This window comes from Procambarus clarkii, chromosome 63, assembly GCF_040958095.1.
Source record: "Procambarus clarkii isolate CNS0578487 chromosome 63, FALCON_Pclarkii_2.0, whole genome shotgun sequence".
In the NCBI taxonomy this organism is placed as follows: Eukaryota; Metazoa; Arthropoda; class Malacostraca; order Decapoda; family Cambaridae; genus Procambarus; species Procambarus clarkii.
In genome coordinates, this window is record NC_091212.1 from 23,907,499 (window position 1) to 23,922,498 (window position 15,000).

Consider the following 15,000-nt stretch of genomic DNA (forward strand, 5'->3'; position numbering starts at 1 on the left):
TGTTGAATGAAAAGAAAATAGGTTGGGAATCATAGCTTTAAACGACCGTCTGCTGTAATGACAGGGCTCCAAGAGCCAAAAATCTTAACCCGGCAGGAACAAACAGACGAGCACACACACACGCACAAGCACACGCACACACGCACACACGCACACACACACACACACACACACACACACACACACACACCTTCAGCGAGGTAATAAGACATACGAGAAGGACGAGGAACTGCGACTCTTTGTTACTCAAATCGAAGAGCTGTTTCCTAGAAGTAGGCAATAACGAGGTCGTAACAACCCCATGGTTAGCTCGCTATTTTAAGCGTGTTGCTTGGCCGGGTGAGTAACTGTTGACTCCGTGGCAATGTTGTGCTGATGGTGACTGGTAGCCACTTAACTGGTGGGTGGTTGGTGGGCCAATTAACTACGTACTACTCAACCACAATGTGGCAAAAGTACCACAACACCAAACTACTGAACTAGCAAGGTCTGAAAGGCACCTTAACTGGTACCCCCACAACCTAATTTTCACTCGTTTCCCCTCACACTGATGTAGGTGATATTTTCCTCACCTCACGTCAGTGTTCTGAGAGAACGAAGGAGGGAGGGGAAGGAGGGAGGGGAAGGAGGGAGGGGAAGGAGGGAGGGGAAGGAGGGACGGGAAGGAGGGAGGGGAAGGAGAGAGAGAAGGATGGAGGGGAGGGAGTGATGGAGGCCCAGAAGGAAGAATATAATACAAAGGCTAAAATGAAGAGATGGTGAATAATCGAGAGAGACAGCGAGAGAGTGAGAGAGAGAGAGAGAGAGAGAGAGAGAGAGAGAGAGAGAGAGAGAGAGAGAGAGAGAGAGAGAGAGAGAGAGAGAGAGAGAGAGAGAGAGAGAGGAGAGAAAGAGAGTGAGAGACAGAGAGACACAGAGTAGTTTTTCAAGAAGACCAGAGGGCTCCATCCAGCAGACGTCAGGTGTACTGGTTCACTACACTATAACCTGAGGCGCAGGTAGTGACGCCAGGTGTAAGTGGGTGTAGAATGGTGAGGCCGTAGTGTGTCAGTGGGCGGGCGGGGTGTAGTGTGGGTGTAGAGGTGTGTCAGTGGGCGGGCGGGGTGTAGTGTGGGTGTAGAGGTGTGTCAGTGGGCGGGCGGGGTGTAGTGTGGGTGTAGAGGTGTGTCAGTGGGCGGGCGGGGTGTAGTGTGGGTGTAGAGGTGTGTCAGTGGGCGGGCGGGGTGTAGTGTGGGTGTAGAGGTGTGTCAGTGGGCGGGCGGGGTGTAGTGTGGGTGTAGAGGTGTAGTTATACTGCAAGAGGGACTGGAGAAGCAGGCAGGACGACTGTAGGCTACAGTGGGTTACGTTGTCGACTCTCAACCAAAGATCATGGGTTCGATTTGCACGGACGGAAAGAAGCATTTGGGCAACATTCCCTTTCGCCTGATGCCGCTGTTCACCTGACATAATACAGATACCTGTTGCAGGTTACATCCTGAGGAGGCGTCAATAGTTGGCTTAGACGATATGACACAGAATCCGTCGGGAGTCACGAGACGACTGGCAGTTGGTAATGAGGGGGGTCCAAGAGCTAAAACCTCCACCCTGAAAGCACAAATATGTGAATATTGACCCACACATCTCCTCCTTACACACTTAACCTCCACCACACGCACGCACGCACACACACACATACATATACACACACATACGTACGTCGCTGGAAGACAGGAGAGCTGAGGGAGACATGATCACTACCTACAAAATTCTCAGAGGAATTGACAGGGCAGATAAAAAATACGCTGTTTAACACGGGTGGAACAGAAACAAGGGGACACAGGTGGAAACTGAGTGCCCAAATGAGCCACAGAGACACTAGAAATAATTTTTTCAGTGTCTGAGTAGTCAACAAATGGAATTCATTAGGCAGTGATTTGGTGGAGGCTGACTCCATACACAGTTGGCCTTTGGTCCCACAGAGGCGGGACCAAAGAGCCAGAGCTCAACCCCCGCAAGCACACACACTGACATGGAGACCACAAACCAAGGGGCACCACTAGGAACTAATGTTCACAATCTCGTCTTTGTTCAGTAGAGATAAAAATCAGAAAGCGATTAATGAAAGACAACAAAAGAGACTACAGGAAAGTAAGTTTCTTGGGCAAGTACAAAAGGAGAATAAACAAAGGAACACAGTAGAGCAGATAAGGCGGGGAGGCAGGAAGAGGAGTAACAGAGTGAAGATGGTTAATTGCCGAGTATTGAAATAGTTGATATGACGGAGGCCATCAAAGAAATGGGGACAGGGAGGAAGGAGGATATAAATAGTGTATGACTAGTAGTTAATGGAGCTAGAGTTGTGAGATAGTGGGAGGGGGGGGAAGGGGGTCAAGCTTCCACATGTCAGGAGGTCCAGGACGGGTGGCGGAACAGTTTGGGCAAGAGACTTGACCAAGTGAAGAGATGTGGAGTGTTCTACGATGTTGGTAATGGCCGGTGTTCACTAGTATTGTTCTCTATGTTTTTAGCTGTGCTGCCCAGTTTAGCTGTGGTCTTCCCCAGTTTAGTTGTGACTCCCCCAGTTTAGTTGTGACTCCCCCAGTTTAGCTGTGACTCCCCCAGTTTAGCTGTGACTCCCCCAGTTTAGCTGTGACTCCCCCAGTTTAGCTGTGACTCCCCCAGTTTAGTTGTGACTCCCCCAGTTTAGTTGTGACTCCCCCAGTTTAGCTGTGACTCCCCCAGTTTAGCTGTGACTCCCCCAGTTTAGTTGTGACTCCCCCAGTTTAGCTGTGACTCCCCCAGTTTAGCTGTGACTCCCCCAGTTTAGCTGTGACTCCCCCAGTTTAGCTGTGACTCCCCCAGTTTAGCTGTGACTCCCCCAGTTTAGCTGTGACTCTCCCAGTTTAGCTGTGACTCCCCCAGTTTAGCCGTGACTCCCCCAGTTTAGCTGTGACTCCCCCAGTTTAGCTGTGGGCCCCCCCAGTTTAGCTGTGGGCCCCCCCCAGTTTAGCTGTGGGCCCCCAGTTTAGCTGTGACCCCCCAGTTTAGCTGTGACCCCCCCCCAGTTTAGCTGTGACCCCCAGTTTAACCGTGACCCTCCAGTTTAGCTGTGACCCCCCAGTTTAGCTGTGACCCCCAGTTTAGCTGTGACCCCCCAGTTTAGCTATGACTCTCCCAGTTTAGCTGTGAACCCCCAGTTTAGCTGTGACCCGCCAGTTTAGCCGTGACCCCCCAGTTTAGCCGTGACCCCCCAGTTTAGCCGTGACCCCCCAGTTTAGCTGTGACCCCCGAGTTTAGCTGTGACCCCCGAGTTTAGCTGTGACCCCCAGTTTAGCTGTGACCCCTCCCAGTTTAACCGTGACCCCCCAGTTTAGGCGTGACCCCCAGTTTAGCCGTGACCCCCCAGTTTAGCCGTGACCCCCCAGTTTAGCTGTGACCCCTGAGTTTAGCTGTGACCCCCAGTTTAGCTATGACCCCCCAGTTTAGTTGTGACCCCCCAGTTTAGCTGTGACCCCCAGTTTAGTTGTGACCCCCCAGTTTAGCTGTGACCCCCAGTTTAACCGTGACCCTCCAGTTTAACCGTGACCACCCAGTTTAGCTACGACTCTCCCAGTTTAGCTGTGACCCCCAGTTTAGCTGTGAACCCCCAGTTTAGCTGTGACCCCTCCAGTTTAGCGGTGACCCCCAGTTTAGCCGTGACCCCCCAGTTTAACCGTGACCCTCCAGTTTAGCTATGACTCTCCCAGTTTAGCTGTGACCCCCAGTTTAGCTGTGACCCCCAGTTTAGCCGTGACCCCCAGTTTAGCCGTGACCCCCAGTTTAGCCGTGACCCCCCAGTTTAGCCGTGACCCCCAGTTTAGCCGTGACCCCCCAGTTTAGCCGTGACCCCCCAGTTTAGCCGTGACCCCCCAGTTTAGCCGTGACCCCCCAGTTTAGCCGTGACCCCCCAGTTTAGCCGTGACCCCCCAGTTTAGCCGTGACCCCCCAGTTTAGCCGTGACCCCCAGTTTAGCCGTGACCCCCAGTTTAGCCGTGACCCCCAGTTTAGCCGTGACCCCCCAGTTTAGCCGTGACCCCCCAGTTTAGCCGTGACCCCCCAGTTTAGCCGTGACCCCCCAGTTTAGCCGTGACCCCCCAGTTTAGCCGTGACCCCCCAGTTTAGCCGTGACCCCCCAGTTTAGCCGTGACCCCCCAGTTTAGCCGTGACCCCCCAGTTTAGCCGTGACCCCCCAGTTTAGCCGTGACCCCCAGTTTAGCCGTGACCCCTGATATGAGCAACCATGTAGCCTCATGGTGCAGGTACACCTCACAGTGAGAGTTATACCTCACCTGACCATGGTAACGAGTCGGGGGAAATGAATTGGTGCCAACAACAATCACTCAAGGTGACCAAGATGGAGACAAGTCCCAGGCACTCTACTTACACCATGTTCCCACTCTCACTTGACCCCAGTGATGCTAACTCTGTTTCCTTTGGTCCAACAACCATCACTCAAGGTGACCAAGGAGGAGACAAGTCCCAGGCACTCTACTTACACCATGTTCACACTCTCACTTGACCCCAGTGATGCTAACTCTGTTTCCTTTGGTACAGTCATGCCCTAACACAAGCTAATATAGCCCGCCGAATACCGTGAGCCTCTTAACTTGTTATTCAATCTTTCACGTGGCACTGTATCAAAAGCTTTGCTAAAGTCAAGGTACACAACATCACAAACGTTACCACTATCAACTGCCTCAACTATGCTGGAATAAGATGATAGTAAATTTGTTAAACATGAGATAAGTCACTGATGAGCACTTGAATAAGTCACTTGGAGGTGAGATGTCGACAGTATTCACCTAGTTGTATTCACCTTGTTGTGGTTGCGGGGGTTGAGCTTTGCTCTTTCGGCCCGCCTCTCAACTGTCAATTAACTGTTTACTAACTACTTCCCCCCCCCCCAGGAAGCAGTCCGTGACAGCTGACTAACTCCCAGGTACTTATTTACTGCTAGGTAACAATGGCATCAGGGTGAAAGAAACTCTGCCTATTGTTTCTCGCCGGCTCCGGGAATCGTACCCGGGACAACAGGATCACGCGTCCAGCGTGCTGTCGTGTACGCACATCTTAAGATGTCACTTGTCGTGACAGGGTCTGGAGAGAAGGACGTACGTCGTCGCTCCAGAATAAGAAAGATATTTGTGACTTGTGGAGAAGAGTTTGTGAGGAGCTTCGCGAGGAAGCTGCGGGCAGGCGATTAGTGACATGTCTTAAATGGCGGCAACGAGTAGGGGCGACCTGGCGCCTGTTGGGTGGTGGTGCCCTGAGGAACCACGGTCGTAAATCCTTCAGGAGGATTGTGTGGGCAGGTGTACCTGGTTGGCACCTGTGTTGTGACCCTTCACGCGCAAGTCACGATTGAGAGGAGCCGATTAGTGGCAGTAAAAAAGAAGAGTTGTGTGGACGACTTATTTGGACGTCGGGCGATGAGCGTCGCTACCTCGATATTTTTCGTTAAGAGGTTATTAAACTGCTGTATGTTGCTTGTTGCAGTGAGATTGTGTGTCCAGCGATCTTGTATAATGCTTATGAATGTAGGTTAGAAAGATTGTGGAAATAATAATACGATATAATGAGTTTAAGGTGAATTGACATTATGAATGCGGGAGCGACACACACAGTCATGGTCAGTGGCTGACTGAGGGATCCCATTGGCGGACGGAGATTATTGATGTGGACTCGTCCCGGTAGGGGAGTACCCCCACAGTAGAGGCCAGCGTGTGGAATATGGAATTGTGAAGAGGATTTAATTTATTGAACGTTATTTATGTTTTGATGGAAGACTATTTTTGTTATTGTGTCTTAATGAAATTACAGGTTCATGTATGAAGGACGTGGTTCGTCCAGAGTTGATGTGACAGTGATACATGATGGACGCAATTCGCCATTAGTTGATGTAGCAGCGATATAGGAGAAGCTGTGAGAGGATCTGCTCAAGTTGAGGACCCACTGATGGATGGTCCCAGTAGTGATTCCCAGGAAGATCAATCACCATACAGGAGACTTGTTGTGTAGCCAGAGCGGCTCATCTTCCGGGTGAGCTACAGAGGGTTGTGAGGGCAACAATATATGCTTGAGAGGTGGAGGGATTCATGTAGCATGTCTGACGCAACACAAGATGAAAACATAGATTTTTTTTATTGTGTTACATTACATGTACTCAGCCTAGCCCAGACGGCAAGGTGACTGAGGCACCCGAGGCTGCTGAAGAGGATCAAGCAGCAGACTGGTAGAGACAATCAGGTTGTGTACTGATCTTTTAAAAGTGTGATGCTATTTTTGTAGAACCATTACCTAATAATGCCATGTTATTCTTTATTTATTGTTTGTAATAAATGTTTGTTAGACAACCGTGTTTGCCCCTTGTCCTGGTGATGATTTCTAAGAGGAAAGAGAGAGAAATAATTGCAGGCCGGATACCAGCATACAGAAAACAAAAAGGGGAACTAGGAGGAGGTCAGCCTAAGATAAGAGAAGATAAGGTAAGGTAAGTCATAGTGACTCACTTAATGTGTACTGAGGACAAAGGGCCAATTCTGACCCGAATAGCATGTCGTTGAACCCCTACTCCATATTTAAGTTCATTACCAGGTGACTCTCCAGTGTGCGCTCCACTGGTGATAGTAGTAGTAATACTAGTGAAAGAAGGTGGTGGTGAAAGAAGGATATTTTCGTTTATCAGCGGCTCCCCTGACTAGGTGAAAGCCCAGGGTAAAGTTGGGTGGCACCCGAGAAGTAGTTCAGGGGGCCCTGATACCCCCAGTTTAGCTGTGGTCCCCAGTTTAGGAATATCGAAGAATGGGGCAACATTCTAAGGTAAGAACACCTGGGATTTTCTCTTGGGAAGCTTTCAAGGATATTCTTTATCAAGGGAAAATACCTTCCATCTCAGTATTTTTTTGTGGAATTCTTCCTGTGGGGAAATATTTGTATGTGCTGCGTCTCTATAGTAATTTCTGAGGGAATTTCTTAACGATAGACTTCTGAGGCAGTTTCTTTGGGGTAGTTTTGCAATACAACAACTTTCGTGAGAAGTGTCTTGGTGTAGTTTAAGTGAGAAGTATACTAGGGGGGTAGTTTCCATGTGTGTCGTTTATGTGGTAGTTTACTGTGGGCCAGGAGGGGGAGGGGGGGGGGTAATTTCTCCTTTGGCTTCTTGAGGTTATCTTGAGATGATTTCGGGGCTTTTTAGTGTCCCCGCGGCCCGGTCCTCGACCAGGCCTCCACCCCTAGGAAGCAGCCCGTGACAGCTGACTAACACCCAGGTACCTAATTTACTGCTAGGTAACAGGGGCATAGGGTGAAAGAAACTCTGCCCATTGTTTCTCGCCGGCGCCTGGGATCGAACCCAGGACCACAGGATCACAAGCCCCGCGTGCTGTCCGCTCGGCCGACCGGCTCCCGATGGTCTTGCTTGCACAATATCATTTTCCAAATGGTAGAGGGTTGCTAGGGGGCGTCTTGCTAGACGAGGAGGCCTCTACGAGAGGTACCAGGGTCCCCAATTTGGATTCAATGGTCTCAGGGGCGATGTGGACACAGAAGACACAGCGATAATTTGAAAGAAAGAAATGAAGGTTAGACGCTTGAGTGTGGTTCTCAAGGTGTGGCACTGAGTGCAGTTGTTTGGCTCTCAAGGTGTGGCCCTGAGTGTCTGGCTCTCACGGTGTGACTAAGTATGTGTCTATCTTAGAGCGCTGTTGTTAAGGCGATAATTATGTTATTTACATAAATGACAGTTACGACAACTACTGAGTGTCGTGGTAATTGGACCGAAAGGTCAGATGAATATTTTTGTTTCATGTAAGTAGTGAAGGCGAAGGGCAGGAGTAGGAGATGGGGCGTGGGAAGCACCAAGCACCACACACACACACACACACACACACACACACACACACACACACACACACACACACACACACTCTCTTGATACCCAAATGAGCCACGAAGAAATTAGATTGTTTTCAGTGTCAGAGTGAAAAGGCGGACCTTTCTAACCAATCTTCATTACTATTATATCTACTACATATATCTATTTCTCTATAAAACACATGCACAATTGTGTGTGATTGCAATAGTGGAAACTAAAATATATGATATGATCCCTGATGCAATATTCCCAGGGGGGGGGGGGGGGGGGGAGTCCAAGTGATAAGGAAAGAAAGATAACAAAGGCAAGGAGGAGGAGTTGTACTCCTTGTAAAACTGGAGTGGAAGTTTATGGAACTCGAGAATTAGAGTGAAAACGTATACACAGACTCCATCATTGGGACACTGACAGCAGGTGGAAAACAATTGTGGTGCTGGTAATTTACAACACCCCCCCCCCCCCCCCCCCCACCAAACAACAGAAGACCCAGGCAGGAATATGATAACAACAACAATGTAAGCACAGAGGCCTTACAGAGAGCAGCAACAGTGACACACAGAGAATGAGAGCTAAACTTCTAGTCATGGGGGACCTAAATCATGGAGAGATTGACTGGGATTCCAGAAATCCTCGTTGTGGGGAAGAAACGTGAGGAGCGAAATTAGCGGAAGTTGTAGAAAGAAACTTCTTAACACAACATGTAAAGGAGGATACAATAGCAAGAGAAAGGGGAGGAGATACACCAAGTCTACTGGACTTGTTCTTCACCCAGAATGAGGAAGACATTGAGAACTTAGAGCATGAAATACCACAAGGAGCAAGTGACCATTGTGTCCTAGTATTAAACTACATAATGGAACGCAGAACAGTGCCCATAACACAAGGAGTAAGGGAAAGGAAATCAGATTATAAAAAAGGAGAATGCGTGAAAGTAAGAGAGTATCTGGGAAGTGTGCAATAGAAGGAGGAACTAAGAAGACGGTCCAGGACAATGATGGACCAAATAAAAGTGAGGTGCAGAGAGGCAGAAGAGAGATTCATACCACCATTAATGGTAGACAGTAGGAGAACATATAATAACCTGTGGGTCAATAGACAGTGTCAGGAAGCAAAAGCAAAAAGCAGGAAGGAGTGGAAGAAATACAGAAGGCAAAGGAGAGAGGTAAATCAGAATAGATGCAACAGGGCCAGGAATGACTACATAAACATAAGAAGATTGGCAGAAAGAAACTATGAGAATGATGCAGGCGATGAGTCACAATAACGTGGTTGAAGTATGTTGACCAGACCACACACTAGAAGTTGTACTCTATACAGACGCCGTCTTGTAGAATCGGCTCTTATACACAATGTACCCAACATGAACTTGAGTCCTGGCTTTGTTGCTGTGGACTCTTCCCTTTCACAGTATGTACTCAAATGCTCTAATCTTTCTAACAAACGTGACTTAACATAAGCTTACCCCTTCCATTTATCTTTCTTTCTCTTTCCTTTTCTTTCTTTCTTCTCCCCTTTTTCTGTTCATTGTCTTCTCCTACGCTCCCTTGCTATCCTCCTCTTATTCCTATTACTATCTCCTTCGGTGGTTATAATAGGAGCTGCCTCGTATGGGCCAATAGGCCTTCTGCAGTTCTCATTATTACTACTATCCCCTACACCTTACTTTCCTCCTCAGCTCTCTCTTGCTTATTTATTGCCTGTCTCTACCTCCTCATCACAATCGACTTGAGAATGGTAAAGGACGGACCGAAACGTCGTCGTCCCTTCAACTTCTAGTGTGTGATCTGGTCAATATGAGAATGATATTGCCTCCAAAGCAAAGAGCCAACCCAAACTCCTACATAGCCATATGAGAAGGAAAATGCCAGTGAATGACCAAGTGACCAGGTTACGAAAAAGGGGAAGCCAGTATACAGAAAATCATAAAGAAATTTGTGAGGATCTCAATGCCAGCTTCCATGGAGTGTTCACTACTGAGCCTGGACAACTCCCAGAGCTAGATGAGGGAGCAGCCCCCTAAAGAGAAACTACTAAATATTGAGGTAACAGCAGAGGAAGTAATAATACAGCTAGCATCACTGGATGTAACTAAAGCTACTGGGCCAGATAGAGTATCATCATGGTTGTTAAAAGATGCAGCACAGGCCCTCAACATACCTCTAGCACTAAGCTATAATGAATCACTTACACAAGGGGAATCGCCAAATTGCTGGAAGAAGGCAAATGTGGTGTAAATCTACAAGAAATGAGATAAAGAAGAGGCACTTAACTACAGACCAGTGTCACAAGTATCCCCTGCAAAGTACTTCACAGCATTATAAGGTTAAGACGAGTTGTACACCTAGAAAGAATTAGGTTTGTAAGTAAACAACAACACGGCTTTAGAGAAGGGAAATCATGGCTGACGAACCTCCTGGAGCTTTATGATAAGGTAACAAAAATAAGGCAAGACAGAGAAGGATGGGCAGACTGCATATTTCTGGACTGCTAAAAAGCCTTTGATACAGTACCGCACAGAAGATTACTAAACAAACTTGAGAGGCAGGCGGGAGTAGACGGAAACGCATTATCATGGGTAAGGAATTACCTGACAGACAGGTGTCAGAGTGACATTGAGGGGCAAAGAGTGACTGGCGTAGAGTAACAAGCGGGGTGCCTCAAGGATCAGTGCTGGGACCCATTCTATTCCTGATTGATGTAAATGACTTGACTGCAAGAATCGAGTCTTTTATGTGCATGTTTGCAGATGATGCAAAACTAATGAGGATCCTTGAGACAACTGAGGATTGCAAGATTCTCCAGGATGACTTGAGGTTGCAGAGCTGGTCCGAGAAATAGCTGCTAGAATTCAACACTACCAAGTGTAAGGTGATGGAAAAGGGGACAGGAAACAGAAAGGCCAATACACGATGAAGAGAAACTACTTCCCAATAATGTCTAGAGAAATAGACCTGTGAGTGGACATAACACCAAACCTAACTCCAGAGGCTCATATAAATAGAATAACGTCAGCCTCATACTCTACTCTGGCACAAGTCAGAACATCCTTCAGAAACTTGAATAAAGAGGCTTTTAGATCACTGTATACCGCCTATGTGAGGCCAGTCTCAGAGTATGCCGCACCATCGTGGAACCCCCATCTTAACACATAAGGAAGCTCGAAAAGGTGCAGAAGTTTGCAACGAGACTCGTCCCGGAGTTGCGAGGAATGAGGTACGAAGACAGACTGAAGGTTCTAAACCTGGCGACGTTAGAGGAGGAGGAGAGAGAGCGGGGACATGATACAGATGTATAAAATACTTAGAGGAATTGACAAAATGGAAACAAAGGAAATGTTAACAATGAATAACAACAGAACAAGGAGGCACGGATGGAAGCTTGAGACTCAGATGTGTCATAGAGATGTTAGAAAGTTTGTTTTTTAGCATAAGTGTAGTGAGTAAATGAAATGACCTAAAGGACCAGATTGTAGAGGCTAACTCTATTCATAACTTTAAATGTAGGTATGATAGAGAAATAGCCAGGAGTCACTGCAGTAGACAACCAACGGCGATGAAAAGCAGGGTTCAAGAGCTAGAGCTCGATCCTCATGGCACAAATAGGCGCGCCCGCACACGCACACGCGCGCGCACACACACACACACACACACACACACACACACACACACACACACACACACACACACACACACACACACACACACACAAACAAACACAGAATGACCTCAGAATGGCGTGAAGTCACCAGTGGAGTCCCACAGGGCTCTGTGCTTGGACCTATCTGTTTCTGATATACGTAAATGATCTCCCAGAAAGTATAGACTCATTCCTCTCAATGTTTCCTGACGACGCCAAAATTATGAGTAGGATTAAGACAGAGGAGGACAGCTTGAGGCTTCAAGAAGACCTGGACAAGCTGCAGGAATGGTCGAACAAATGGATGTTAGAGTTTAATCCAAGCAAATGTAATGTAATGAAGATAGGGGTAGGAAGCAGGAGACCAGATACAAGGTATCACTTGGGAGATCAAATACTTCAAGAGTCAGAGAGAGAGAAAGACCTGGGGGTTGATATCACGCCAGACCTGTCCCCTGAAGCTCATATCAAGAGGATAACATCAGCAGCATATGCCAGGTTGGCTAACATAAGAACGGCCTTTAGAAACTTGTGAAAGGAATCTTACAGAACATTATATACCACATATGTCAGACCAATACTGGAGTATGCGGCTCCAGCATGGAGTCCATATCTAGTCAAGCATAAGACTAAACTGGAAAAGGTTCAAAGGTTTGCCACCAGACTAGTACCCGAGCTGAGAGGTATGAGCTACGAGGAGAGACTACGGGAATTGAACCTCACTTCGTTGGAAGACAGAAGAGTTAGGGGGGACATGATCACCACATTCAAGATTCTCAAGGGAATCGACAGGGTTGATAAAGACAGGCTATTTAACACAAGGGGCACACGCACTAGGGGACACAGGTGGAAACTGAGTGCCCAAATGAGCCACAGAGATATTAGAAAGAACTTTTTTAGTGTCAGAGTGGTTGACAAATGGAATGCATTAGGAAGTGATGTGGTGGAGGCTGACTCCATACACAGTTTCAAGTGTAGATATGATAGAGCCCAATAGGCTCAGGAACCTGTACACCTGTTGATTGACTGTTGAGAGGCGGGACCAAAGAGCCAGAGCTCAACCCCCGCAAGCACAACTAGGTGAGTACAACTAGGTCAGTACACAAACACACACACACACGCACACGCACACGCACACGCACACGCACACACACACACACACACACACACACACACACGCACACACGCACACACACACACACACACACACACGCACACGCGCACACACACACACACACACACACACACACACACACACACACACACACACACACACACACACACACACACACCGGGGACTAACCCAGCACCAAATTCCAGACAACACACCACCGGCCGTTGCCTCGCTTAACTGCCCTCCCCCCTCTCAAACTTGCTTGCCAGGTCCACCCTTAAATTTTCAACTAGTGCCACCGCCAGAGGGGAGGGAGAGGACACCCACCTCCTCAGTGCCTCCTACCTGCCGATTCACCTTCCTCACACCCTACACAGATGAGAGAAGCAAGATAGGAGAGAAATGAGACACTATAACACCTGAAGGTGGAGATATAAAGCACTATAACACCTGAAGGTGGAGATATAAAGCACTATAACACCTAAAGGGAGAGAGATAAAGCACTAACACCTGAAGGGGGAGATATAAAGCACTATAACACCTGAAGGGAGAGATATAAAGCACTATAACACCTAAAGGGAGAGATATAAAGCACTGAAGAGAGATATATGAACCCAGAGAAATGAATATAACTTAAAGAAATCAAGTTCCAGGTTACTGGGACGAGTCTAGCTAGACTGAACAACGGAACAGAGACATTTTTTACCGTTAAAACATCGCTGTAGCAAGACAAACTGTTGTTGTTTGTTGTTGTTTAAGATTCGCTACCTGGAACAAAAAGTTCCAAGTAGCACGGGCTATGGTGAGCCCGTAGCAAGACAAACGTTGTGGTAGTAGTGTGTTGTAGCGAGTGTTAAGAGGGTGTGTGTGTGTTACGTGCCTTAGCCCGAAGAGATTCTTGTGTTCGTTGGTTCTCGGTAAGCCGTAAGTGCCGTGCTCAAACGACCTCGTTACAGCCTCGTTACAACCATTTTTACGACCTTGCTGAACAATGTCATTATTTCGTAAATATTTTGTTGACTTCTTGTTACAATCTCGAGGGCACTCAGGTGGTGACCTCTCATGTTTTGCTCTAGAATTTGACAGCTCTCGTTTCCAATTCCAATTTCTTTCTTTATTATGCACCCCATACCCATCCCGTGGGCGGTGGTGTAAAGGGTTACAGAGGCTCATAATCGGTTCAGGAACTGAACCCTCTAGTTCGTTTAGCTAAGCAAATAACAATGTTTGACGCTAGTTACAAAATTATTAATGTTGTATACACATGTACACACCCTCACATGTACATATATATATATATACGTATACACATATACATACACATACATATCTAATCACCCACACAAATACATACATCAATAATCTTTGTATAACAAGTGACACAAAGAGGTGTCACAAGTGACGTTACAAGAGGCTCACAGGTCTCTTTTGCTTACAATTTTGACAACTTTAGTTAAATTTCGCTAACATATCGCTACAATTTCGTTACTATTTCGGGAACGCCTCACAACCCTAGGCCAGAATTCGTCATTTACGCATCCACTTTACGAATCCTTTACATCTTTCCTCAATAGTGTTTCGGAGCTCCTCAACTGTTATGTCAACACAACCGTCATGATTGAGGAAAGATGTACTGGTTTCGTTAGTAGACGCGTAAATACTTGACGAATCCTGCTTTAGTCTATATATCTATAAACACTTAAGTATAATTGCATTACAAAAAAGTTTGAAATCTAGTTTATAAACATCGCTACGTTATGTTTATGTTTATAAATAAAAACTACCATTGATAAGTTTTAATTACTCTAATAACAATTAGAAAATTTTAATTTAGCTACTAGCTATGACCAATTAAACCTGGCTGTTAGGTAATATCTCGCTACTAGCTACGATAGAATTTAAAATTAGCTGGCAAATTTTAAATTTGCCAGCTAATTTTAAATTCGTGCAAATATTTCTATAACCTCGTTAAAAACCTCACGTTGGTACAAGTACGCTGCTTCTACCGACATTTGACAATATTGGTACAAATTCGTTAACTCTGTACAACCTATTTATTCTCTCCATTAAGGGGAGAATAAATTATTCTCTCGCTGCTTAAGACGATTAAGGCAGCGTCTGGGATGCTCTAGGACGCAGGTTCGAATCCTCCTCACGGCCCTTGTGGATTTGTTTATTTATTCTCCCCCCTTACAACTTTACTAGACTCTCGTTACTACTTCTCTCGCTCTAAGACCTCGCTATCAATATTTGTTTAGACACACGTGTATCTACCACATCACTTCTACCTCCAGTCTTTGTTCCGTCTCGTTACGACCTCTCTACGACATTTTTAAACCATCGTTAAAAAACAAAA

General features: G+C 46.8%; 2 protein-coding genes across 2 annotated transcripts in view; one reads left to right on the forward strand and one right to left on the reverse strand.

Annotated features, from left to right (window-relative positions):
- The window catches only part of LOC123752423 (uncharacterized), a 16,949-nt gene extending 12,370 nt beyond the window's left edge, over window positions 1-4,579 (reverse strand). The window contains exons 1-2 of the mRNA XM_069308919.1: window positions 4,518-4,579; window positions 1,461-1,587 (exon numbers count right to left, since the gene is read on the reverse strand). Coding sequence (XP_069165020.1) covers window positions 1,461-1,587; window positions 4,518-4,579 — 189 coding nt within the window. The remainder of the gene's footprint in view (window positions 1-1,460; window positions 1,588-4,517) is intronic.
- Window positions 4,580-11,008: 6,429 nt separating this feature from the next.
- The window catches only part of LOC123769608 (uncharacterized), an 80,878-nt gene continuing 76,886 nt past the window's right edge, over window positions 11,009-15,000 (forward strand). Inside the window, exon 1 of the mRNA XM_069308920.1 lies at window positions 11,009-11,143. Coding sequence (XP_069165021.1) covers window positions 11,009-11,143 — 135 coding nt within the window. The remainder of the gene's footprint in view (window positions 11,144-15,000) is intronic.